The sequence below is a fragment of the Cricetulus griseus genome, chromosome 8, assembly GCF_003668045.3.
Source record: "Cricetulus griseus strain 17A/GY chromosome 8, alternate assembly CriGri-PICRH-1.0, whole genome shotgun sequence".
In the NCBI taxonomy this organism is placed as follows: domain Eukaryota; kingdom Metazoa; phylum Chordata; class Mammalia; order Rodentia; family Cricetidae; genus Cricetulus; species Cricetulus griseus.
Genome location: NC_048601.1, coordinates 37,932,302 through 37,957,694, shown reverse-complemented (window position 1 = coordinate 37,957,694; position 25,393 = coordinate 37,932,302). Strand labels below are relative to the sequence as shown.

At 37.4% G+C, this 25,393-nt stretch overlaps 1 protein-coding gene across 1 annotated transcript in view; it reads left to right on the top strand.

Moving 5' to 3' along the window:
- Nucleotides 1–403: 403 nt before the first annotated feature.
- The window catches only part of Cntn4 (contactin 4), a 341,374-nt gene continuing 316,384 nt past the window's right edge, over nucleotides 404–25,393 (top strand). Inside the window, exons 1-2 of the mRNA XM_035449031.1 lie at nucleotides 404–558; nucleotides 8,117–8,292. Of these exons, the coding sequence (XP_035304922.1) occupies nucleotides 404–558; nucleotides 8,117–8,292 (331 nt within the window). The remainder of the gene's footprint in view (nucleotides 559–8,116; nucleotides 8,293–25,393) is intronic.

The window sequence follows — 25,393 nt, the reverse complement described above, 5'->3', positions numbered from 1 at the left end:
TTGTTTCCAATTACAGCCTTTAATTACAAAGGGAGAAATTGTTAAGTTTGTGACATTGGATAGCCTTCCAAAATGACAGCAGCACAAAAGGGATGTAGGAAGCACAATGTGAACAAAATAGAAGACAGGGCCAAAGCAGATGAAACAATAAAGCATAGACAGTTGTAGAGGAGATGCCAGGCAGCTTGTGTCTGGAAGCTGTTAGTGAAAAAAAAAAATGATCAGCATGTGACAGGGAAGCCCTGTTTTAGCTTCATTAATACCGGTAGGAGGTTATGGTTCAATGGGAAATTTCATCCTGAAAGTGAAATAGAATCTTGGGCATCACTGGTTTTTGTTTGTTATTTTTTTTTCATTGTGGTATTGATCCTGAACATTGCTCCAGTTAGAAAGATGGTCTTCAATGCAGACCCTTTCTCTTCTTCTTTCAGATGATTACACCCTGCATGGCCCAGTTTTTGTTCAAGAACCAAGTCATATAATGTTTCCTTTGGATTCCGAGGAGAAGAAAGTGAAACTCAGTTGTGAAGTTAAAGGGAATCCAAAACCTCACATCAGGTTTGTTGATTTAAGAGTCTGTCTTCAGCCTGTGAACTCAAGGCCAGTCTGGTCTATATAGTGAGTTTCAGGCCACCCAGGACTATATAGTGAGATCCTGGTCCCCAAGAAACAATGTTTTTCGTGCATATAGTTTGTATTATTGAAATTATAGCAACTACTCAAAGATTACTGAAGAGGAAAGAGTTTTTAGACAGACATTATAAGGTACTCTGAGATACATGAAGAAAAGATTCTTTCATAAAAAAAAAAGAGTGCCGAACATTTTTCTGACAGGATTAAGGATTGAATACCCTGAATGACCTTCCCTTTGAAAACTAACAATTCCAAAGAACATAGATTTAATAAAAATACATTTTTTAAAATTTTTTCAGTAAGCTAGTATGAAAATAGGAAGTGCATGTGTCGAAGAATAAATGGATTTACAACCATCAGTATTTGCCACTTTGACAAATACGATCTTAATCTATTTTATGCAACCTCACCAGGACCAGAGTTGTAAGACAAAGCCTAGACTTCCAGGAGTCTGTAACAAGTGAGCATTTTCCCGAAATGAGCCAGAGAGATACAAGGATTCCACATTTAGAATGAATGTTAACACTAAGTATTAGATTCCTGCTCCCAAAACAATAAAGTATTGGGAATCATTTCTTTTAGACCTTGAGTCTCAGTAGTTTTCAAATGAAATGTAATGAGTCTATAAAAAGAATTGTTAAAGTGGATAACAGACATGCAGAGATCAACCCAAGGCATCAGAAAGAGGTGAAGAGGAGCCCAATGTGGAGGGGAGGTGGAGGCCTGGAAGGAGGAGGAGGAACTTGATCTGAGTCAGCCATCTTGAGTTCCAGAATGAAAGGCAGAAAAGAAAAAGGCAGAAACAACTGTTAGAAGGGTCAGAATTTGCAACAATAATTAAAACTGTCTACTGTTCACTGCAGCTTTATCAGTACCAAAAAAAAAAAAACAAAAACAAAACAAAAATAAACCAGTAAAATACAGAATCTACTGAGGTACACATCAACAGATAAAAGGGTGAAGAAAATGTTATTCATACATAATGAAAGATTATTCAGTCACAAAAAGAATGAAACCTGTCCTGTCATTCTCACACTGTGGGTGGTACTGCAGGACATTACATTAAATGAAATAAGCCAGACATAGAATGATACTTCATGTTCTTACCTCTATGTCGAAGCTAAAGTATTGATCTTATAGAAATTCGTGAGTGGTTGCCAGAGAACATGAAGGAAGAAGGGGCAGAGAATAGAGAGAGGTTGGGAAACATGAAAGAAAATACAGAAAGGTGGGCTAGCTTGTAACTTTCTACATTAAAGATGGATTATGACAATTTATCACGTATCTGACAATGACTAGAAGATTGGGAATGTACTTGTGATGGTATAATTGCATGGCATGGATGAGGCCCTAGATTCAACATACAGTACTTAGGATAATAAAATAAGCAATAATAATAAAACAATTTCTTCCCTTCCTTTCTTCTTATCTGGGATGTAGTTCATTTGCTGGAGTGGTTATCCAGTGTGTATGAAGCCCTGAATTTGACACCCAGAAGCAGAGACAGGGTGGTGCACAACTGTAAGGCCACAATTTGCAAGCCACTACAGAGGAAAAATAAAAAAAAAGTTCAAGATTGCCTCCAAATATCTAAGCAGTTTGTGGTCAGCTTGGGGTACATGAGGACCTGTCTCAAAAATATTTAAATTAGTGTAATGACAATTTTTAAATTAAAAATAGTTTTAATAAGAATAAATAAATAAATAAAATACTCATTTTAACATTCTAAACATGAACGGCAGAGTACACTAATTCGATATTGTATCTTGCACATATGACAAATTTTCAAATTATTCCCTATAAATATGTGTAAATTTTATGTGTTAATTAGAAATTCCTATAAAGGAGAAGAGAATATGCATTTCTGTAGGCAGACAAACATTTTATTTTGATGGCTACTCACTCTCACTTAAGAAAATTCTAAAAGACATCTTTGAGATGGGATAAAAATTAACCCAGAGAGAAGACTTGAACTACAAGAAGACAGAATTAAACAAAGCAATGTGAGGGTAATTCCACATAAAATTGATTGCAGTAACCCTGATAATAAAGAGAATACTTTCTTGTGAAAATCAAAAGAAGAAAAGTTAAAATTCATGACAGTAATGGAAGTACTTTGAAAACTCTTGCCCTGGACAGTGGATTGCACATGTGGTTAAAGAAAGAAAGAAAACTGAATCACTGTTTCATGTTACACACAAAAATCAACTTCAGGTTAATAAAAGCCCTAAATGGGACATTTTAAAAGAAGAAAGAAAACAGGCATGGATATTTATGACCTTGATGGAGGAAAGACTTTTCAGTATGAAGGGAGAAATACAAATCATTTTTTAAAAAGTTTAACTTCTTTAATAGTAAATATTGTGTTTGATGGAAGATACTGAGCTGAGCAAAACCATAGGCTAAAGTCCGAGGATGATGCGTTTAGTAAAAATTTTCCTTGGTAAAGAATTGATATTAAGGGCCAGGTGTTAGTGGTGCACGCCTTTAATCCTAGCACTCGGGAGGCAGAGGCAGACGGATCTCTGTGAGTTCAAGGCCAGCCTGGTCTCCAGAGTGAGTGCCAGGATAGGCTCCAAAGCTACACAGAGAAACCCTGTTTCGAAAAACCAAAAAAAAAAAAAAAAATTGATATTAAGAATAGGTCAAGAATTGCCCAAAATCAAAATGTAAGAAACAAGTAACCAAATAGAAAGCAATATTTGATTAGCTATTTTTCTAGTTGCTATGGTAAAACACCCTGACCGAAGCAACACAGGGGAGAAAGGGTTTATTTTGGTTGCCAGTTCAAGGGTATGGTCCACCACAATGGGAAATCACAGTACCAGGAGCTTGAAGCAACTAGTTAAATCACAGCAAAGGCAAAGGGCAATGGATGCTTGTGTTCATCATTCCACTCTGGCTTCGGAAAGGTGTTTGCCACAGGGCAATCTCATCACCTGCTTCTTAGAAATTGAATGAAGGTCAGAGGGACCTCTTAGTTCTGTTAATTTTCATAAGCTTTTAGCCCACATAGGCCAGATTAGCATTAGGTGGGGTGATACATTCATAATTACCCATGACAAATAATCACTTAAAACATGATGAGAATGAAACTAAAGATTGTACATGGATAAAGGTTATGCTTCCAACCATAGCGATCACAGGAATCCTCAGTAGTAAATACTATTCACTTTATCAAACACAGGTCTTCATTATCTCATGATCCCTTTCAAAATACATTTTATGTAACTTATTTTAACTATACTCAAATGTAATGCTAATAAAGTTACTGCAAGAGTAAATAAAATACATTTATACTAACCTTCCAGGCTCAGGGAATACTGGGGAACAGGGTACAGAGAAAACATTAGAGTTGGGGAATGGAAATGAGTGATGGAAAGGGCGAGCATCCTGACATGGCATGGCTGGGGCACCCATGAAGCTGCCAGCTTTCGAGGGAATTAAAAAAAAACAACAACAAAAAAAAAAAAAACTAGAAGTAGTGGGTAGATGTAGTGAAGACTTCAAAAAAAAGGGGATGTTGCAGGTCCTTGAGAAAGGCCAACTGCTTTGCCACATGGATAAAGAAAGGATGAACATTCCAGAAAGAAGACAACAACTAATTAAAGTGAGCATGCCAGGTATCCTCTGACACAGGACATGTTGAAAGAGAAAGAACAGTATCAAGAATTACTCTAGAGCATCACCTATAAACCCTAACCTGTCCTGACCGAGCCAGAAGGCGTCATCTTTCTGGGTATAATACAGTAAATTCAAGGCTAAGTTAATGATTTGAAAACACACTGCAAAGTAAAAACAAATGCAAGGCACAAAGTTGCTCAGATACATAAATGACGAGTTAATGGATCCCTCTTTGAACACACAGCCAAGGGTAAGTTCAGATGTTAGCTATAAATGAAAACAAATTCTGCAGCAGTTTTTGGCAAGCTGCTGCATTGTTTTCCCCCAAACTGTGACCTTTAATTAACATTGCCTTTGTAACATTGTGTTTCTAGATATAGGGGCTTGCCTTGTTATTTAAAACAAGCCATAGAACAGAAACCTATTATGTTTTTAAAGATTGCAGGGAAAGCTGAGGAGAGCTTTTAATCAAATGCATTAGCCATTCCAGGCAGTGCACTGGTGCTTGCCTTAATCCCCCTGGCAGTTTTCTTGTGACATAATAGCAGTCTGGACCCAGGAGCTTAAAAACTCCCTGTTGCTGAATGAAAGAGCAAGAGAATGAATAGAGAGATCAGGTGTTTTCGAACACCTTGCTAGCTGAACTTTCTTAGTCTTGGTGTTGACTTTCAGGGGGTTGAACAAGTAGGAAAATTTCCAAAGTGAGTGCTCCACGGGGATCTTCAGCGGCAGGTTTTTCCTAAGACATCCTAACTGACCTCTTTTCTTTACGTTTATTCCCTCAACTGAGCCTTTTCTTTTCATTGTTTCTGCCCATCAGTTCTGAAAGGATTGACCCCGACCCAGAAAATTTAAGAAGTTTTGCCTCATGCCAACTTCTCTTGTATTCAAGTTCCCTAAGGACAGGTGACATTACTTATTTCACCCAGCACCCCTTCCTAGAAGGAAGAGGCTTTCAAGCACCCTGTTAGAGTTGGTTTGCTGTGAAGTTTGTATTCAACTGAGTCTGAAGAGAGCCAATTCCAAGTCAGAAAGGACCTGCCCCTCCCTGAGTGTCAAGTTCAAACAGTTAACAGTGAAGGTTTCTCTGCACTGAATCTGTACAGACTCTGTGGAAACATGCCTTGGGGAGGTTCAAGGTGGCCGTATTTGCCTGTGTACAGCCCTGCTCTCTGAAGAGAATTCAGCTGTGCTTCCCCCAAGTAATTGAGAAGTCAGCTTACAAGACACCAATTTGCCTTGCCCCCTGGGAAAATCTATTTACTCCAAATGAGCCTTGCCTCTCCATTACCAATACTTAAAAGATTCCTCAAACACTGAAACTAAATTGCGAGATTTTCAAGAGCTTTTCACTATGCTACGAGATGAGAAATTCTCAATGCAATCCATAGTCAATAGGAATGAACACTGACTGCATTGCAGTAAAACACCATGTCTGCTTTATCGCATGTCTCATAAAGCACTTTATTTTCTAAATAATCCCATCCCTGTTGCTGTTCGTATGTAAAGGCAGGCCATAAAGTAGATGAACGGACTTTGTGCACGGCATTTTTGGTTGAGGTGACGAGTGCCGACGAACCTACAGAGGTGTCATTATTCCCATAGCCAGTCTTCTAAAAAGACTCACATGGTCCCATTCCCAAATTCCACACTCTGCTTGCAGCTCACACTATATTGCAATTTCCTCTTTGAGTTCTTAGATTTGTCATATTAAATTGCTCTGCTATCATTTGAAGTGAGAGTTATGGCCAAGACGTGATCAGCTGACTAACAGTAAATGTGTAGGGCAGGCAGTCAGTTCTAGAGATTCATGTGCAGCTAGCACCGCTGGGCTGTAACGTGGCTGTTCTCTTTATTGCTTATTACTTTCTTGTCTGTGTCAGAGCACAGAGAGAATTACTGCAGAGCCCCTAAAACACTGTCAGTTTCTAATATCCAGCTTCTTATAAACAAAAACATAAAAAGCTAAGTCCTATTTGTGCTTCTAGTCTACTTCCCTGGCCCTCCTGTTTCTAGATTTTTACACTGCAAAGACACAGATGGGAGTAAACTCATATGACGGTGCTGGGTGAGGCAAGCATGGTTCATGAATTGTGTATATGCTCACAGCTCAAATATATACCAGAAAGACACAATTCTGAATCCATTCAATTCAACAAGTGTTTATTGCGCACAGTTAGACAGTTAAGTTCTAGATGGATGAGAGCAAGAATGCGGAAGTGGTTGAGGTAAATTGTCTTGTGGCAAAAGCAGTCTTTGCATGAAGGAATAAGAGAACTTCCACCGGACATCTAATGAAACATGGTACATCTTGACTGGAAATATGGGCAGGAATTTCATTGGAAGATGTGTGCCTCCCCCTTCTGCTCTTTTTTTTTTTTTTTTTTTTTAAGATGGTCTCTATATTTAACCATGGGCCTGAAGCTCGCTATGTAGACCAGGCTGGTTTGTAATTCACATGGGTCTGCCTGCCTCTACCTCCCCGCTGCTGAATTTAAAACAAAGAGCACCACCAGCATACATGTCCTCTGAGATTGACTTTGGTGTTCCATGTACTGACTCAAGTCTGTAGTCCCAACACTTGGGAGATGAAGGAAGAAGAATCAGGAGTTTGGGGTTATTTCAATTCCAAGGGAGTTTGAGGCCAGCCTGAGTGGCATGAGACCATGTCTCTAAAAGACACACACACACACACACACACAAACACACACACATGCAGGCATGCACACGACCCACCTATGTGTGTGTAATTTGAAGCTAACAGACTAACAATTTTATCATTTAAATTCTAGCACATTATACATTCATAACTACAATGCCTGGGATATTATAAAGGATTGCCCAATGGGTGGGCATACACATGCGCATTTCTATTTAGGTAATGGCTCTTGTTATTTTAAGAAAGTAAGATGAATAATTCTCAATTTCTACTCCCTTTTTTGATTTGAATCAATTTCCTTTGTGCTATAATCTTCTGTATGTTTTCAGCTCCTGTGAGAGTCTTGGTAATTCACAAGCTATCAGAAAACAGTCATTGAATTATATTAGTTCAAAAGTTTATATGAATTCCCATGAATCCTGAAAGATAATTTGACTCAGATAAGCTCTCATTCTTTGGATGTTAGTGACTCCGAGAACAAAATTGTAGATATTCATACCAAAGCTTACCTGCTGAAATATAAGTCCCCAGAAAACTAATTTACTGGGCTTGCTGCTACAGTCAGATGCACAGGTGACCCCAGTAAATGAACAGAAGGACAAGAAAACATTCTTTGCTTTGGTTATTTAATAGTCTGTAGTTTACTGGGGCAGTTGACTGGCAGTGACTAAAGAGATCATCCAGTTGATCCATGGTCAGGCAGATTTGGTCCCTAAAGCATCTCAGATCAACAGAGTTCCTTTGCATTGCAGCACTTCAGGCATGTTAAGAACTCAGCAGAAATTTCAACAGCTCTTTTGCTGTCTCCCTGAAAGTGGAATGTTCTGTCCTCTTGACATACCTATTTAAACTAGGATGCCAAACAGAAAAAGGACGTTTTATTGAGGAGTCCTTTTTTGAAGAAAGATGTAGTAAACCATGTGGAAAATTTTATCCCCTGTAAGAAATAATTATTTAGAGTATCCTATGTAGTCATGGGACATGTGCTAAAGTTTGATTTAGCACAAAGGACGGCTCTCTTTCTCCCTAAGTACTTAAGATGTCACCATTGCTGGCTAGTTTTTAATATTTGTATTTACCATGCTTCAAAACGTTCACAGATGATATTTTATGGTCTTCATAGTTTTTATCTATTTTAGACAATTCAAAAATATTGATTTATATTACAAGGCTTTATCTACTGGCATTTTTATACTATAGGTGGAAGTTAAATGGAACAGATGTTGACATTGGTATGGATTTCCGCTACAGTGTTGTTGAAGGCAGCTTGTTGATCAATAACCCCAATAAAACCCAAGATGCTGGAACGTACCAGTGCATAGCAACAAACTCGTTTGGAACAATTGTAAGCAGAGAAGCAAAGCTTCAGTTTGCTTGTAAGTAGCAATTATATTGCACCCCAAATGTATCTTTGAGATTTTGTACATTGTGTGAATACACTTTACAAACAGTACCTCCTGAAAGACCTCATGTATTTGAGTGTGGCAATGAACATTTTACCTTTTATTCATATTTTGAAAATATTTTACATGACTAATGAACTATAAACATGAGAGGGAAGCTGTATGTTTTATAAGTCTTGAGATAGTGTGGCTATGTAATCATTCAGTTATATGACCATTTGGTTATATGATGCTTTAAACAGACATAAGTTTACACATGTTACAGGTTACACATAATAAATGCATGCATACAACACCTACAAACATTGAACAGAGCATATGTGAATAGGTAATTGAACTATCAGCAACCTCGTAGTCCATAAAGAAGTATTTTAACCATTCGTAGTAGAGGCATAGCTTGGTTGGTTGTCAATTCACCAGTAAAGCCTACAATTCTCTGGGCTTTCTTCCATACAGTAAAAAAAATGTTTTAAAGTCCAATAATGAAAAGTAGGGGTACAGTATTATTCACCTTATATGTTTATATACCAAACCAGAACACTGAGAAACAAGTTGCCATATCTTAAGACTGCTACTTAAAGAAAATCTTTGCATGTGTGAAGGGAAGTAGGTTTTAGAAATAAAGAGTCGAAAATCACAATCCAGGGGCAGAAGCTGTAAGCACACATTCTATTATAGACACCTTGAGAATTGCTGTTCAGCTACAATCTTAAAGGTGTATGTATTTGCATATTATTATATATTCCCTTGTATAAAATCTCAACTTGTATAGCAGTATGTTAATATCAAAGTTTTCATAATTACTAAGTCTGTTGGTTGTATCACTGTAGAATATTCTCATTAACAAAACCCTCTCTGGGAACAGAATATCAAATATACCTATTATTATATTCAGCACTTAATCTTTTATTGCTGTTTGGTGGCATTTTTTACTCATTGAGAAATGAATTTTCTAGAAATTTTATAGATATAGAATTCTGGAGCTCCATGTTTGTATATGTCTCCTGAGATAGTCTTCAATTTTCTTAGGTAAGCAGAATAATAGGAGGGTAATACATCTGATTAAGGGCCACAGAACCAAACTGCATATTCCTCTGGTTTAATCAAGCTGGTATCTATACTCACATTTTAGTAATTACAGATGAGTCTCATTAGGTTTATCCAACAAAATAATGATACAATGGTAGGTGTTCAACATAGGGGGAAATTTCATGGTTCAATAAATTGCAACTCTGTGACCCTGATTTTTTGGGGGGTTTTGTAGCAAGCGTTTAACAACAAAAAGGGAGAAGGATACTATTACCAGCAAATTGACTTTCTAATAAATATTTAAAAAATACTTTTCTACCAGCCCTCAAGAGTATGCTTTTATAAAAGTACAGGCCTTTTTATTATATAACACATTAAGAAGACAGGATTTTATATTCAAAGATAGTTATTTAACTAGAATAGAATAGAATAGTTCTCCCCAAGAAGCTCCTTGTTTCACTTTTTGAAGCATTTTCACATTAATGTATGTGAAACCCACCTTGCTCATTCTATATCAATAGTGACATACGTACCCATCAGAATCGTTGTTGACAATCATTCATTTCATTTCATGCCTATGGATGTTTTGTCTGAATGTGTATCAGTATACTGTATGCATACAATTCCCTCAGAAGCCAGAAGACAGTATTGGATCTGTTGGAACTGATATAATGTATAAACTGTCATGTAGGTTCTGGGAATGGTCCCTGGGTCTTCTGGAAGAGCAGGCAGTGTTCTTAACTGCTGAGTCATCTCTCCAGCCCCTTTCCAGTTCTTACTGCATGAAACTAGTTAGTCTGGAAACCATATCTTATCCCATAATTTATCTTTCCTTTGAGTATTTAATGGGCAATTATCTTCTGGACAACAGACTCTTGTGTAAATTCATTTATGAAGTTATGGCCCTATAGATAGGTCTACAAGTCTTTACATGTGCTGTGACCTTTGCAAAGGACACTAGAAGCCAATGTAGCCATGCTATGAACTTCCACTACAGCAAATATAGTGGTCATACTGTTCATTTTCAAAAAGTGCTAGTCTCCTAGTATAACTTTATTGTTAGTTTACAGCTTATCTAATATTTCATGTTATTAAACTAAATTCAGAATATAGTATTTTCCTCGATTATATGTCCCTTTCTCAGAAGTAATCCTTTGTTCTATCTCATTTGAAATTGTTTTGAATATATTTCTTTTTACCTCTCCTTCCAAAATAATGGTATCTCTGGGACATTATAAATTCCTTCCTTGCAGGTGGGAGTAGCTTTCACCCAATCCAAACCTATGTGTTTCCTGGTATGGAAAATGCTGCTGGACATGTTAATCTCTCTCTCCCAATCTACTAGGACTGAATGTTAGAGATGAGCTCAGACCACTGGCTCAAAACCCCTATGTGTGTTAGAAGTGTTTAGGTAGCTTTCCTTAAGTTAGTATGGTGATTGATACGTGAACTCTCAGTACTTAGGAAGCCAAGGCAGGAGAACAAGGCCATGACTTCAGGGCCACCTTTTGCTACATAGTGAGTTCTTGGCGATTATAAGACATGGAGTAAAATTTTGTCTCATAAGAACAAAAAATATGGTCAGGGTGCAGCCCAGTTGGCAGAGTGCTTGCCAGCATGTGTGAGGTCCTGGTTATGATTCCACATAAAGTTAGATACATTTTTAATTATCTTAAATATTGATTGTCCTCCTAACTCAGGATCATCAGAAAATGTCATGGCTATGTCTCCACCAGTATAACTGGTATGTGTTGACCATGGTATCACGTGTGTGTCATGGAGAACTTCACTAAGATGAGGTCAGGTCAAACCATTAGGTTAGTGTTCTCTGCACATTCTTCTTGTTAGGCCAGCTGCAAATTTAGCCAATTATTCTATATTGAACCCCAAATTCTATTTATCCTTAAGCAATGGGAATTTTCTTATAAAATGAAGATGTACTTACTGTCTCTTCAGTATTCACTCCTCTCTGGTTTCTCTACAACTTGGAGCCTTGCTTCAGCCGTTTATCATAAAAGAGTGAATAATCATTGAAAATGTAAAATAGATCATTCCACTTCCTTGCTTTATGCCTTCTGCTGCACTTTAAAAAATCAGCACATCTTATTTTAATTTCTCAAAAAAAAAAATGAAACTACTCTTTTGATACCAGAGTCTTGATACTTTCATTAGCTTTGCCTGATACCCAGTACCCACTTCTTCCACTCCTTCAATTAGCTGACTTCTTAAACTCTTCCACTCTCAACTTCTGTGTCTGTGGTGGTTTGAATACGAATGGCCTTCATAGGTTAGGGTGCTTGAATGTTTGGTTCTTAGCTTGTGGACTGTTGAGGAAGAATTAGGAGGTGTAACCTTGTTGGAGGAGGTGTGTCTTGGGGGGTGCTGAGCTTTGAGGTTTCCAAATCTCATGCCAGTCCCAGTCCCTCTGCTTCCTGTTTGTGGAACAGACTGCCCAGCCTTTGTTACTGCTCTACTCCAGTGCCATGCCTGCCTGCCTGCTGTCATGTTTCCCACCATAATGGAATGGATTAACCCTCTGAAACTGTAAGCAATCCAACAGTTACTAGTTGCTTTGGTCATGCTGTCACTTCATGGCAACAGAGTATCAGAAACGACGCAGCCTAATAGATATTTTCCACAACTCCTTTTCTTACATAGCATCTCTTATTTTCTTCTGTCTGCCTTCCTCCAGTCCTCTACTTCAACATCCCATCATTTCTGTTCCTTTTATAGGATTCGATAAAACTTGGAATGACTGTATATTTTCCTGTTTGTTTTTTATTCTTCTCATATCATCTCCATTCTGAAAGACCTAAGATCACTGCCTCTGTCCTGCATTTGTAGAGTCTCTAGTAGGTTATTTGTTTGAAAGCACACATTTCTTTAACGCCCCCCTTAGTAATGAGTATGTTTCTAAAACTAAATTAGAAAAGATAAATTTTCACAACCACATCTTTTACATTCTGACCATGTTTTAATGCTGAAATTCCTCATTATCAAGCTACAACTTCAAGGAGATGTTTTCCTAGCTTTTTAATAAAGAAGATTAAAAAAAACTTGAAAGATGTTCCTGATGTCAACACAAAAAACAAAGCTCTTATCTCCAAGGGAATAAAGTTTATTCTGGAGCCAAACCTGATTGACCATGGACAGAAAATCATAGCTCTTTGTATGTCATCCTATGTTCTGTGTTCCAACAAGGGAGCAGTTTCATGGAGTTTTAATAGTAATGCAATGAACAAAGTTAGAAATCAAGGCAATTTTCATTAATGAAAACATCAGAAAGGGTATAACAAAAAATTGAGAAATCTCTCTTATAAGCCTAATGTGCTATGTGATGACATTCTTAGCTTTGGGATTGGTGGCAGCTAGTGGTCTGTTAACGTTAATATATTACACAAGGTTTTTATTTATTAGTTATAGGATGTTAGTTCCTATACATATGTGGGAAGGGATTGGCTATTCTGGGGACTAACGCTAGTACCAATAAGATAATTAGGTTCTGGACCTACAACATTTCAACATTTTCACATCACTATAGCTAATCATTCTTGGTATATACAACCTCTTTTGAGGAATTCTCATTCACACTGGTATTCAACAATCGTTTTCAATTGGTTGAAGTGAAAGGTCATTCTGTATTTAATAAATAAAATTTAAGTAAAGCATTATGTTCTTTAAATATCTTTAAGTTAGTTTTTCCTAGAGCCTTGTGTAATCCTTGAAGACTAATGTTACTTTTTGACTACACTTTTTGTCCTGTACCATGAGTGAGCCTGTGCCCTCATCCTGAATCAAGTGGATTTTATGGCCAAGGGACTTTATATATTTCCTAGTTTTTATCCTTATAAAAGTGAAAGTGAAGATTGGAATGAATGAACTATTCATTTTTATTACATAGTTAATAGTTTCCAGAGCCAAGGAAGTCCAGCCCTTAGATCTTAGTTCTGAGCTAGCTTTTTTCTCCTTCAGCCTAGCTTAGTTCAAAGAAATGCATCCCTTAGTTTTGATGTAACAATCAAACTTCTGCAGATCTCTTTTACATACTTTGTTTTCTCCATAGAAAAAATATGAAGAGGTAGATTTATAGTGTCTGTTATAAGGCTTATTAAAAATTATCTCATGCAACTTTGTTGACAGAAGTGGATAATTTCTTATATTGGCACTTAACATCTTTGATTTGTATTAATTGACCTAGACAAATTTCTAGTTCACTAGAGATGATGCTTTTAAAATATGTTCTCATTTTGCTGCACAATGTTTTTCAAAAAGAATTTTTTTTCTTTAATTAAACAAATACAGGGAATTGCAGGCTCCTCTTAGTGAGATATGGACCATTTCTTGAGAATGCTTATTGTTGTGTAATTTGGAGAGTATTTTGCATTTTGCTTTTTGATACCTACTATTGTGGGGGTAATAATCTGACCATATGCAGTCATCTCCCTGGCCTCCACTTACCCTACTACATACTTTTCTGCCCTGTACTCCTACATTATCTGGGCCTAAGAAAGTGATTGACCAATTTGCCCAGTGCATGGCACTTAGGAAACTCTCAGTAATGCTTTTGAATTAATTAATGAATGAATGAATAAATCAGAAATAAGTAAGTGTTGAATCAGCATGCACAGGAATGAGTGAGCACTGCGTCCAAGGACTTCCTTCTATCCCTTTGGAGTACTGTGTGGGTGTGTGCAAGCCTTACCACTTTGAGGCTGAGCCAGGGATGCCTGGCATCTTAATTCCAGATGTGGACCCATGCTAGGTGAGGAAGTACAACCTTCACCAAAAAGGCAACCTTGGAGGAGATTTAGAAAATGTGCCTTTATAAGGTAGTTAAACTGAGACTGTGCCTGGCTTCAGGAATAGCTTTCCTTTCCACTTTAGAGAGTCTCTCAAACCCTCATGCATTCCATCCTCTCTGTCATCCAGAAGAAATCGTGTTGAATGCTTTCATTCTTCCACAGGCAAGATATTCGGTAGACAAAGTTGAGAACATTTCTTTTCAAATCATTATTTCCACAGCATAATAGACATGCTTCTAGAAGTTGTGTCTGTGTATGAAAGGATGCTGTAGCTTTCATGCTTCTCCACCTAAGCATCACAGATCTCCTGGAGAATCAAGATGCAGTCATGAGCAGTGAAAGTTTTCTCTGACATATAGACATGGATCACAGGGTCCCAGGGATGTAGCTCTGTATTAGAATGCTTTCCAAGCATAGGTAAGACTCTGAGTTCCAGGTGCAACACTGCCAAACAGAAAACAAACAAACAAATTCAAATGTACATTTCTATACTTGCAAAATCATCATTAACAAGAAAATCAATCCAGACTTGTTGGTACACGCCTATAATTCTTGCACTCAGGAGATAAGTGGTTTGTGAGTTGGAGGCATAAATAAAATGATAGAAAAAAGTTGGGGAGATGCCAGCTTGAGAAGTGGAGTTTCTGTTGGAATGGAATTTAGCTCAGTTCTCTTTCCATTTATCTCTCCCATCACTTCTCTAGATCTCTGGCCTTCAGCAGCTCCGTGGGGGTACAAACACTCCTCTCTTAGAGATGCAAAAATTCTCTAAGTGGTCCTAGTCTCAGAAAGTTATCCAATGATTCTCCATTTTCTCTTATTTCTTTCCTTTATTTCCCTCCCTGTCCTATCTCTTTCAAATAAAAGTAGTTAACTGCCATTTTACATGCTTAGATGTAGTCAGGTAAGAATGCAATACATGGACACAAATCTTTGGAATCACTCTTAGCTCCTTCTTGGATGGCCATGACCTTGTTCAACATGTTTCTCCTGACTTCAGATTCTTTACCCAGAAGATGGAGGGTATTTACTCTACTTCTTTGCCTACAAGGACTAAATAAATTAACACTTGCAAACTCCTAAATAATGCTTTATTTGGCTTAATGAATACTAGGTAATATTATACTTTTATTATTCTATATTGGATATTATGCTAAGAATTTTGGAAGCAATATCCCACTTAATTCTCAACATAACCCAAGGATTTGTAGACTTTATACTCATAGCTGGAAGGACTTGAAAGCTAATGAATTGAAATCAACAGGACACAGGGGTAGGAGTCCATATCAGCATAGGACCCTGGTTACCTAATGCCTGAGCAGTTGGCAGTAACCCTGTGCTACTTTCAACATTTTCCCAAAGCACTTTGTGTTGAGCACATTGGTTTAGTTGCTTGATAAGATGATTCTGTGATAGATACAAACAGATTTTTCATTGCATTTATAATTTTTGCTATAGTAATCCATAATTTTTGTTTAACATTTTTGTTCTTGACACCATTATGTTGTTGATTTGCTCTTAACGTGAAAATGCATATTGTTGAGTATCATAATTATGCAAATATTTGTGTCCCAAATTTTTGTATAATTGGTTCCAGGTTCTATAATGAGAATAATTAATAATAATATTTCTGCTTGAAAAGTTAAGAGGCAAATTTCCAATTTATTTCAAGTAGGTTGTCAAATACTCTAAATATTGATATTTTATGGCAAACAATAGTGGGTGGGTAAACTGTTATCCCCAAACAGAACATGACATATTACAAGTTTCTTACTCCTATATCGTTCTTCTCCCACAGATGACAAAGATGTACTTTAATTGTCAATTGTGATGAAGAGCTTTCAAGAAAATAACCTAATAGCTTCAGATCCTAGCTCATCAAACTGATAGCTTTATAAATACTGTTGGGGCCCTCCTTCTTGTGAGTTCAGCTGTTTTGTTACAGTTCAGATATGCAGAACAAAAGACCTAAGCTATTCATCATCTCTAGTTGTTGATGACTATAATTCATACATAAGTAGCTGCAAATTGTTCATGGTACAATTAACTCCTTTAACAAAATCCAGTTACCTGCCTGATGTAGGAAGACTGGCATTGTCTTGGCAAGTGTCCATAGTGCTTTATTCTAGTGGAAGCAATAAGTGGTGTGTAGACTTATGCTTCTCTCTGTTGACACTGAGCTTGAGGTAGGAGATGATAAACAAAGTCCAGGGATGACCCTGAGTTTATACAAGAGGACAGAAGCAGAAACATAAAAATAAAGGAAGAGAAAAAATATAGATAACAAATGGAATAAAGTACAAAAGCCACTCCATTTTGGCATTCTTTTTACCATATATGGCATATGTGTCTTATCAGGGTGGAGTTACTAAGGCTGGGAGTAACTAAGGCAGAGCATTTTCTTTCCTACTATATCTTCAATCCCCAGTATCACAATGAAAATTATAAAATCCATTCTGAGGGTAATTTCAGTAACCATTGTCACTTATGTCAGTCATCATGTTTTCATACAGTAAAACTGTCAGATGGAGGCACAGTAGCTGGTGGAGAAGTTCTTCCTGTGTATGCTACATTCAGTCTTGTTTGAGTTCCTAACTGTGGTACATCATTTACTACAAGGATGAAGTCACCTTGGGGTGATAATAATAAAGTATTACATAGATGATGATGAGTTTGTCAACCTTGTGTTTGTTTCCTAATCATTTCTTGTATTTGCTGTAATTTTCAGGTGCTCATTGTTTCAAATAGTTAAAAACTTAGCTATTCATTTACAGCTAAATTGGAGAATGGGCAGTCAATCAGAACAAGAGATGTGAATTTGATAGATGGCCAGCTTTGTGACTGGCTTGACTGGTTTTTAATTAGTAAAGCTGCTGAAACAGAGAAACTTTTGTTTCTGACCAACAAAATGTTGATAGATGGCTGTTTGGATAAATAATTTGTGAATATTTAGGTCAATTAAAATTAATCAAGAAACATTTGGGTGTCAAAACTGAAAACACTTACAATGCAATGAAGCTGTACAATGTAAGACTATTTTTTTTCTTTTTATTTGACTGGTTAGAAGAACTCAATCCAAAACTTGCTGACTTTCTGGGAAAATGTTCTCAAGAAAGCAAATAGTTCTGCCACCAAGTGCAGTAGTGGAGACATTGATGGTGATGACTGATGTTGATTGCAAATTCAGTAATGTGAACCCTAGTATTTTAATGTACAAACAGATGCTTGTCAATTGTAATTGTTAGCTATCAGGTTTATCCCCTTCAGACCTCTCACAGTTGCATTTGGGATCTGTAAGACAGAAAATAGTAGTTTGTGACTAAAAGAGATCTGTGAGGCATTGATTTTTAAAATATCACAGGTATCTTAAGAGTACAACATATATGAAAAATATGTGTATTTGAAACCTATATGTCAATAAGTATATATAAAAGACCAATGGGAATCCATAAAAGTTTGCCCAGACATGTCTTTTTAAAATTAGTGAAATTAATGTCAGTTCATTCTTCCACCCCTCTGCAAGGGATAAACCATGAAAGGGAACAAGAGAAAGTAACAGAACATGGGACATCAAAAAAATAGGAGTGACTATTTTGGAGAAGGACCAGAAAGAGAGAAGAGAGAGACTGAGGAGGAGAGTAAGGAATTATAAGATCAAGTATAATAGTAAATACAGGGATTGTCATAGTTAAATTTTACTAAAAAATAACTTAAAATCAATTGTTAAAAGAAATAAACTAAAATGTATAGTTTTCAGTATTGTGAACTAATAATTTAGTCCATACACTTAAGCGAATAATTTTAATTGAGTGATGATATTTTTAAATTTAAGTTTTATACACTATAGTTTTGAAAAGAGGGACAAATGTTAATTTCACTTTAACTAAATTGCTCTTCTTCGGCCACACATGCTTACAGATACTCACTTATGGGTAATCTTCAGTCCAATTACTATATGCTGCATGGTAACTACTGTTGATTAGACTTTAACTTTCTCTCCAAAATACATATGCTAGAATCCTGACTCCCCAAAATGGGGTTAGTTGCCTCATAACATCATTCCTGAGCTCCTCTACCTTGAAAAGAGATAGCCCACAAATCAAGATGTAGGCTGTGACCAGATGAATGCCCAATCCTCTTATGCTTTGATCTTGAATGTCAGAGCATCCTAATTTCCAAGAATTACATTTCTGTTGGTTTAAACTAGGTACCCACTCTATAGTATAATGTTACAGCAACAATTACAGATTACTGCAACAAATCTAGAAAGGTATGTGTATTTGCAAATATCCCATCTTTTAACTTTTTTTGTTATAATTAAAGATCTAGAGATGAGCTCACTCAGGATTTAGGATTTAGGTGGGTCATAAATCCATAGAAGAAAAGATGTACAAAGACAAAACATTGTGACCACAGATACTTCGAGTGATCCAGTCAGGGGAGGCTGTGATCTTGTGCAGCCAACAGAAGCTGGGTGAGACAAAGCAGGGTCCCCTGGGCCTTTGGCATGAGCACGACTTTTCTGGCACACTCATTTTGGATTTCTAACCTCTCATGTTTTGAAAGGGAGACAAGGCTCTCTGAAGATACCATATTTGCTAACTTTTGGGTGTTTGCCTCAGAAAATCAACAGGCCAGTATATACACAGTTCACTTCCTCTCTTTTGCTGCCACTGATCAAGAAATGACAAAGCAGTGTGGACAATGAAAATAGTGTGGTGCTTTCTTTACTTAGCTGTATTAGTGTGAGAGCAATGGCCTCAGCGAAACAAGGATTTATCTGTGGACATTTTGTGTAACACTGCATTTTACCATGGAGAGCATAACAGGGTTTTGAACTTTATATAATAGTATAATTTGACCAAATAATGACAATGGTCATTGAAGAAATTCAAAAAGCAACCTTTCTGTTTCCCCAGCACGTTTCTTTCTCCCGCTTGGACCAGGATTGGCCCTTTCTTCAGAGGGCAATAATTTGAAGTGATTCAGAGGAGGTTGTTAGCCCTCGGTCACACTCTCTGGATTTCTTGCTTTTTTCTAGGTCATTCTCCCTGAATTTGACCCCTTTGTCTGGCATTCTAAAGCCCCAGAAACTGACTATTATCACATTTAGAGTGTGTGACCTACCTGCAGCTCTAACAGTTCTACTGTAGTCTCTCAGGCATTGTTATCACTCATACTGTGACATTTTGAGCCCCAGAAAGCCCCTGTGCTAGCAAGGGTTAGCTACTACCATCTTCCCCATCAGCACCTTTTCCTGAGTGAGCTGTAATGTGAGAGAGCCGTTTACCTCTGAGCTAACTTGAATTTTATGTCTCGCAGCAACTAGTTTTTATATCCCAGCTACAATACGCAGCACATTTAGAGAGTAAAGCATGGTTCAGAGGTTAAAGCTCAGATTCAAAGCATCATAAAAAGGTGTACATGTGTTTTCCATGAACTCAATTATTCTTTCAGAATTTTCCAGAATTTTCAATTCTGTCTCAGTATCTAAGCTTTTAAAGGATGACACTATGGGTCAGCAATTTGTCCCTGAAATGTGTATTTAGGATATACACTAATTATGATCATTAATTTGATTTAACAGTTGCATTGTTTGATATCATTAGCATTTTTAGATGGTTTCATTTTCTCATAGCATCTACTTATTTCTCCTAAATGGAAGGAAGGTATTGTCATGCAGGGTAACCCCTTAGTTTGTCCTCATACATTTTAAATTTACTGTCCTATAAAGTCCCTCATTTAAAGTAGAGGAAGTAGAATGTATGATGATGCATGGGTATCAACAAATAGATTTTGAATGTCACTCACTGCTTTATTTTAGTTTCCTCCAAAGTCTGTAGAATGATGGAAAACAGCAGTGCATGGTGGCATATGCCTTTAATCCTAACACTCAGGAGGCTGATCAGTGGATCTCAGAGAGTTCTCGGCTAGCTAAGGCTGCATAATGAGGTGGAGATAAGATAAAGAAATGAAGATTTTTCCCCAAGCTCTGACTGAGAATGACCAATATTTGAGGAATAATGAATGAAAGTAAAAGAGACAGGAATTGCCTTTAATATGCTTTAAATGGAGAAATGCTCTCTTTACATTTCTAAAATTGAGGATTATGCCCTAATAAGTCATCAATATAGTATTTATCATTCATACTATAAAATTCCCTAATTTGGGGTACAACAGTCAATGATTTCTTTCTCTGTTTGCTAAGTCGTTAACCACCATCTCTGTCTAACTTCAAATGTTTGGCATCAGTCTAACAAGCAATCCTGTAGCCATTAACACTGTTCTTCTGACCTTCTCATAAGCACTATTGTACTTTCCAACTCAAATGGCTCTCCCTATGCTGAACATGGCATAGAAGTAGAACTATTTGGATTTTTCATCTAACATATCTAAATACTACTGTATTTTATCTTTCTTGTCTTCAAATGTTCTCTCATTTATTAAGAGGGTTGCAGATGAACAGATGAACAGTATAGGTTGATAGATGGTCCCACCCATTTGTGTGTGGAATCGTTCTGAGCCTCCTGGCATAGAAATAAGGAATGTTCCCCCAACGCCTCTTGCTGAAGGCTTGGTCCTTAATTAATGGATCCCATCACTGGACCAAGAGAGGTTCTCACATAGTAATAGATATTCCACAGACAGATTCCTAGTTTGTTGCCAATATTGCAAAGGAAAAAAAAGTGGAACTGTGAAAAAGCTGGACCTAGTTGGAAGAATTTATTCATTGGGGGTTGAACTTCCAAAGGTGTACCTCATTCCTTATTCCTCCTGTCTGTCTCATCTCACTTCTCCCTGACCAGCATCAGGCAAACAGCATCTACCTCATCATCCTACCTCTCTGGCATTCTCCTTTACCTGAAGCCTGCAGACATAGAGCTAGATACTGTTGGATTGAAACTTTTAAAACAGTGAGACAACATAAAACTTTCCACATTTTAAATTGCATCATCTGGATGTGTGTCACAGTGACAGAGAGGTAATTATACCAGGTCCAGGGTTTTGTATTTGATTTGGTGTTAAACACATTCCCCAGTCACTGGAAGGTACCCACAAGTTTCGCATAACTTTGCAGCCTCTCTCTCTAGGACTGGCTTCATTAAGGAAACCCTGGGCCCTACATAAAATTCAATTTATACTCACAATCAGATATTTTATAGGTTTTCTCCTTTGGGGTAGGCAAGATAGCTCAGCATGGGATTATTTACAGGCCTATTGCCTTGAATTTGATCCCCAATTTCCACAATATGGTGGGAGAGCCATAGTGTTATCCTCTGATGTCCACAAGCACTCCATAATGCATATACCAGCACTCACAAACAAACATATACAAACATACATGCATACATATATTGAATAAATAAGTAAATCTTTGTTTATTTGGCAATTTGGTGCTGGAGCTTGAACCCAGGACCTCATACTTGTTGAGCAGGTGCAGCGCCACACACATCTCTGAAACCTGAAATTTTGCATGCATAATTACTATTAATTAATTACTAATACTACCCAGTATTTTTAATACTTTTGAAAAACTAAGTGCCTTTGGTAAATACCAGATATTTGTAAAGTATCCAGGCAAATTGCATTGTCAACATTCATTGTAGACAATGAATCTTATGTATCTTCTTTTTTTCATATATATTAGTGAATGCCAGTTAAGTTGAATATATAATGTTGAATGTAGACAGTACATCAGTGGATTAGAGAGACATGAAGTTTATATCTAGCCTGGAAGGGGAAGATTTAGCAAGCCTCCAGTGTATGGAATTTTAAGGAGATTCAGAGTTCAGCTTTCCAAGGTACAATATAGAATAAGGTAAAGTTTGTGTAGCAGGTGATTTTGACAGACATTAAAGGAGTGATTGATAGAAAGTGGAAGAGAAAGAAAAAAGCCTGTCAAGAGAGGACCAGAACACTGACTGCATGTAATGTTGTCATTCCACAGTTTTTTAAGTGTGTACTGTGTAGAAAGGTTAAAAAACAATCAAACCTCCTTCTTTATCTTTCATAGTTTACTTTCAAATGGGGAAGAAAAATGCTACCTGAGTAATCATATAAGAAATAATGTCCAGTTGTCTTTAATGGATTGAAGACATTTATGATTAAAAACATCAAACGTTAAACTAGATTACCAAGGAAAACCTCTCTGAAGGAATGACTATAATTATGATCTGAAGGGGAAGCAAGAACATGTTTTCTAGATAAAATGCACAGAACATGCAAAGACACTGTGGTGTCATGGACAATTCAAGGATTCTGAAAAGATCTGCCCTGGGAGCTGGAGTGCACTGAGACAAGGTAAAGAAAGGCAAAAAGAAGAATGGAAGTTGGTGATGGTGAGTGAAGGAAGGGGCGAGCATTTGTTCATCTTACTACAAGATTTCCCAAGGTCACTGACTGTTGTTAAGCACTCCAGTTGACCACTACATATTTGTCCATCTTATTACAAGATTTCCCAAGGTCACTGGCTGATGTTGTTCAGAATTTCATTTGACCACTCCCATAAAACATGTTGGATTTGAAATCCATGTAGCACTGCACAAAATGGAAGCTTTCTATGTGAAGGCGGGGAGGCAGGGAATAATGAGTTCACTAGACCCAAGATAAATGAAAAATAGGTGTTTTATTATGGAACAACTTACACAGATAATAATAATAAAAACCACTGCAGCATTCCTGCTCCAGAGAATGCAGTCTCTGTCCTCCACATCAGATCCATGACCCGAGAGAGAGAGAGAGAGAGAGAGAGAGAGAGAGAGAGAGAGAGAGAGAGAGAGAGAGCCCATCTTGCTTCTGCTTCTCCAGTCACATCCTCACCTGAAGCTATGCCCAAAGGGGCATGGTCACTAACACCAATTCACTGCCAAGGCCAGAAGCCATTACATCTATGAGTCCATTCACCAATTCTTTCAAGAAGCGAACCTGTTTCCCTGGCTGTGCACACACCAGCAGCTGAACTACATGGTCTCATGTAGTAGTTGCCTTGATTCCAGCCATATGTACTCTCATTTTTTTCTCCTTTTACAAAGGAGGGTACTGAGGCATGGGAATAAACAAGGTTGACAGAGACAGGAAGCTGAATGGCTTGATTCCAGGCTACTTGACTTCTGTGTTTGTGATCCTGATCACCGTGCTTTCCTGCGCTTAGCCATTTCTTCTATTCATCTTCTGCAAAGAGAACATTTTGCTCAAGGTACTCAAACCAAGAAGATCTGGAATTTGGTGATAATAAAATAGCCAAATTCAATTTCCTGACAACTTACTGCTCACTAAGTTCCACTTACATCCCTGGACAAAGAAACCTCTATTTTGTTTCCTTGCCAGTAAGGGTCTGTGGTGAGGACTGAAGGGTTTAGGATTTAACATCACTACTCCTACTGTGTTGCTCAATTTCTGTTCAGGGATATGAATGTGAGATTGAAGATACTCATGGAGACAGGAAAAGTCTCTTACTAGATCTGTGCTGCTGGGCAGGGCTCAAAGTCCTTTCAAGGCTGAAGAGCCATTTCTCCTGGCTCCGTTTCATGAAGTCTCAAATGGCTCAAGTGAAAATCAAAAAATGTATGTCAAGTATCTGATGTTCAGGGACAAGGAGAGTTGTTGTATTTTCCTGAAGTTAGACATTTAGTCAGGTAATGTTCTAATAGCTTCACTTGAGTTTTTAAATTTTAATAATTTTTAATTATTAATCATCAATTAAGTGCGGTTACCAATAGTTTGCTATTAACCTATGAGGTAAAGTTGTTGAGCCTGTGAGTAGTAGTATATAGGCTTCTCTTGCTGTCTCCTGGCCTTGGCCCCTCAGAAAGTATTCTGCAGCTTACTAAATCCAATTCCACCAAGAAACCCAAGTCCTTTTATTTATTGTACATTTTAATTAAATATAATGACATCAATTCCCTTTATTCACTCTAACCCTTCCAAAATCCTCTCTCCATCTCCTTCCATGTCCAGCTCTCAAATTGGTAGCCTCTTTTTCTTTGATTATTATTATTTCATGCATACACATATGTACATACATATGTATGTGTGTGTAAGCATGCATGAATATATAAATATAACCTGCTATCTCCATTATTGTCATTTGTGTGTATATGGTTCCAACACAGACCACTTTGTATTGAATAACCAAGTAGGGAGTTCATCCCTGAGAGAAGCTAATTCTCCATCTCTCAGAAGTCATTAGTTGACTGTAGTTCTTTGACTAGGGGGTTCCTGGGAACCCCTAGCAGCACAACATTGTCCTGCTCTCACTTAGGCAGCCATTTCTAGGAGAGACTGTTTCATAGTGGACTTTCAATTCTAGCTCTTATACTCTCTCCATCCGATTTTCCATGATATTCCCAGAACCATAGACATAAAAACTATAATGTAAATTATCCACTGGGACTGGGCTGCCCATAATCCAGGGATCTCTGGACTGTTGAGTCCCGTTGTGGTTTTCTGAAGTGATCTCTATTCACTGTAGAGCCACATTGTTCTTTAGTAGCTCCCTTTATCTGTCAAAGAGCCATAAAGTATTTATTAATTTAAGCAGACCAAAATGGATATTAGTGACTACATCATCAATAACAACATTGTAACTATGCCTGTAGATGCCAGTCATACTGGGTGCTTGGAAGGGCAACTCACAAACTTTAAGAAGAAGGAACATTTTGTGATCTTAGAGATTTAGCAGTGAAAGTAATAACCTGACAGAATTTCATTGTCTGTTCATAGCTTTCCCAAAACTTATTTTTCTTTTTCAGAATGCATGACACAGCACTACTTCTTCTAACTGGTTATAGTTCTAAGTCATAACAGGGTTTACTTTGCATTTTTGGTTCTGAGTTTGAATATCACCTACTCTTGCCACCCTGATTAAAGTAGCTTTTCCCAGTGACTGTCTTTCTCCATGAGGTTTCCCATCACATCTCCCTTGATTATAATCTATAATTTTATCTGCTGTTTGGCCTGCTGCTTGTCAAGCCCACTTGTTCTACACGTTTATTGGATGAGAAAAATGGGACTGCATAAAGGCCAGAGTCACAGAGGAAAGCTACAACACCTGAAAAGCTTTTCTACCTTGAAATAAAGATGCATGATGAGCTCTGGGGTGCAGATACTTTCATTTCTAAAATAATGGGAAGATAATGGGAGAACAGGGAAGGAGAGTATTCAGGACTGCATTGCCTTCACTGTCATGGATAGGTAGATCAAAAGGATGTAGACACACACCACAAACAAGTGTCCTTTGTTCA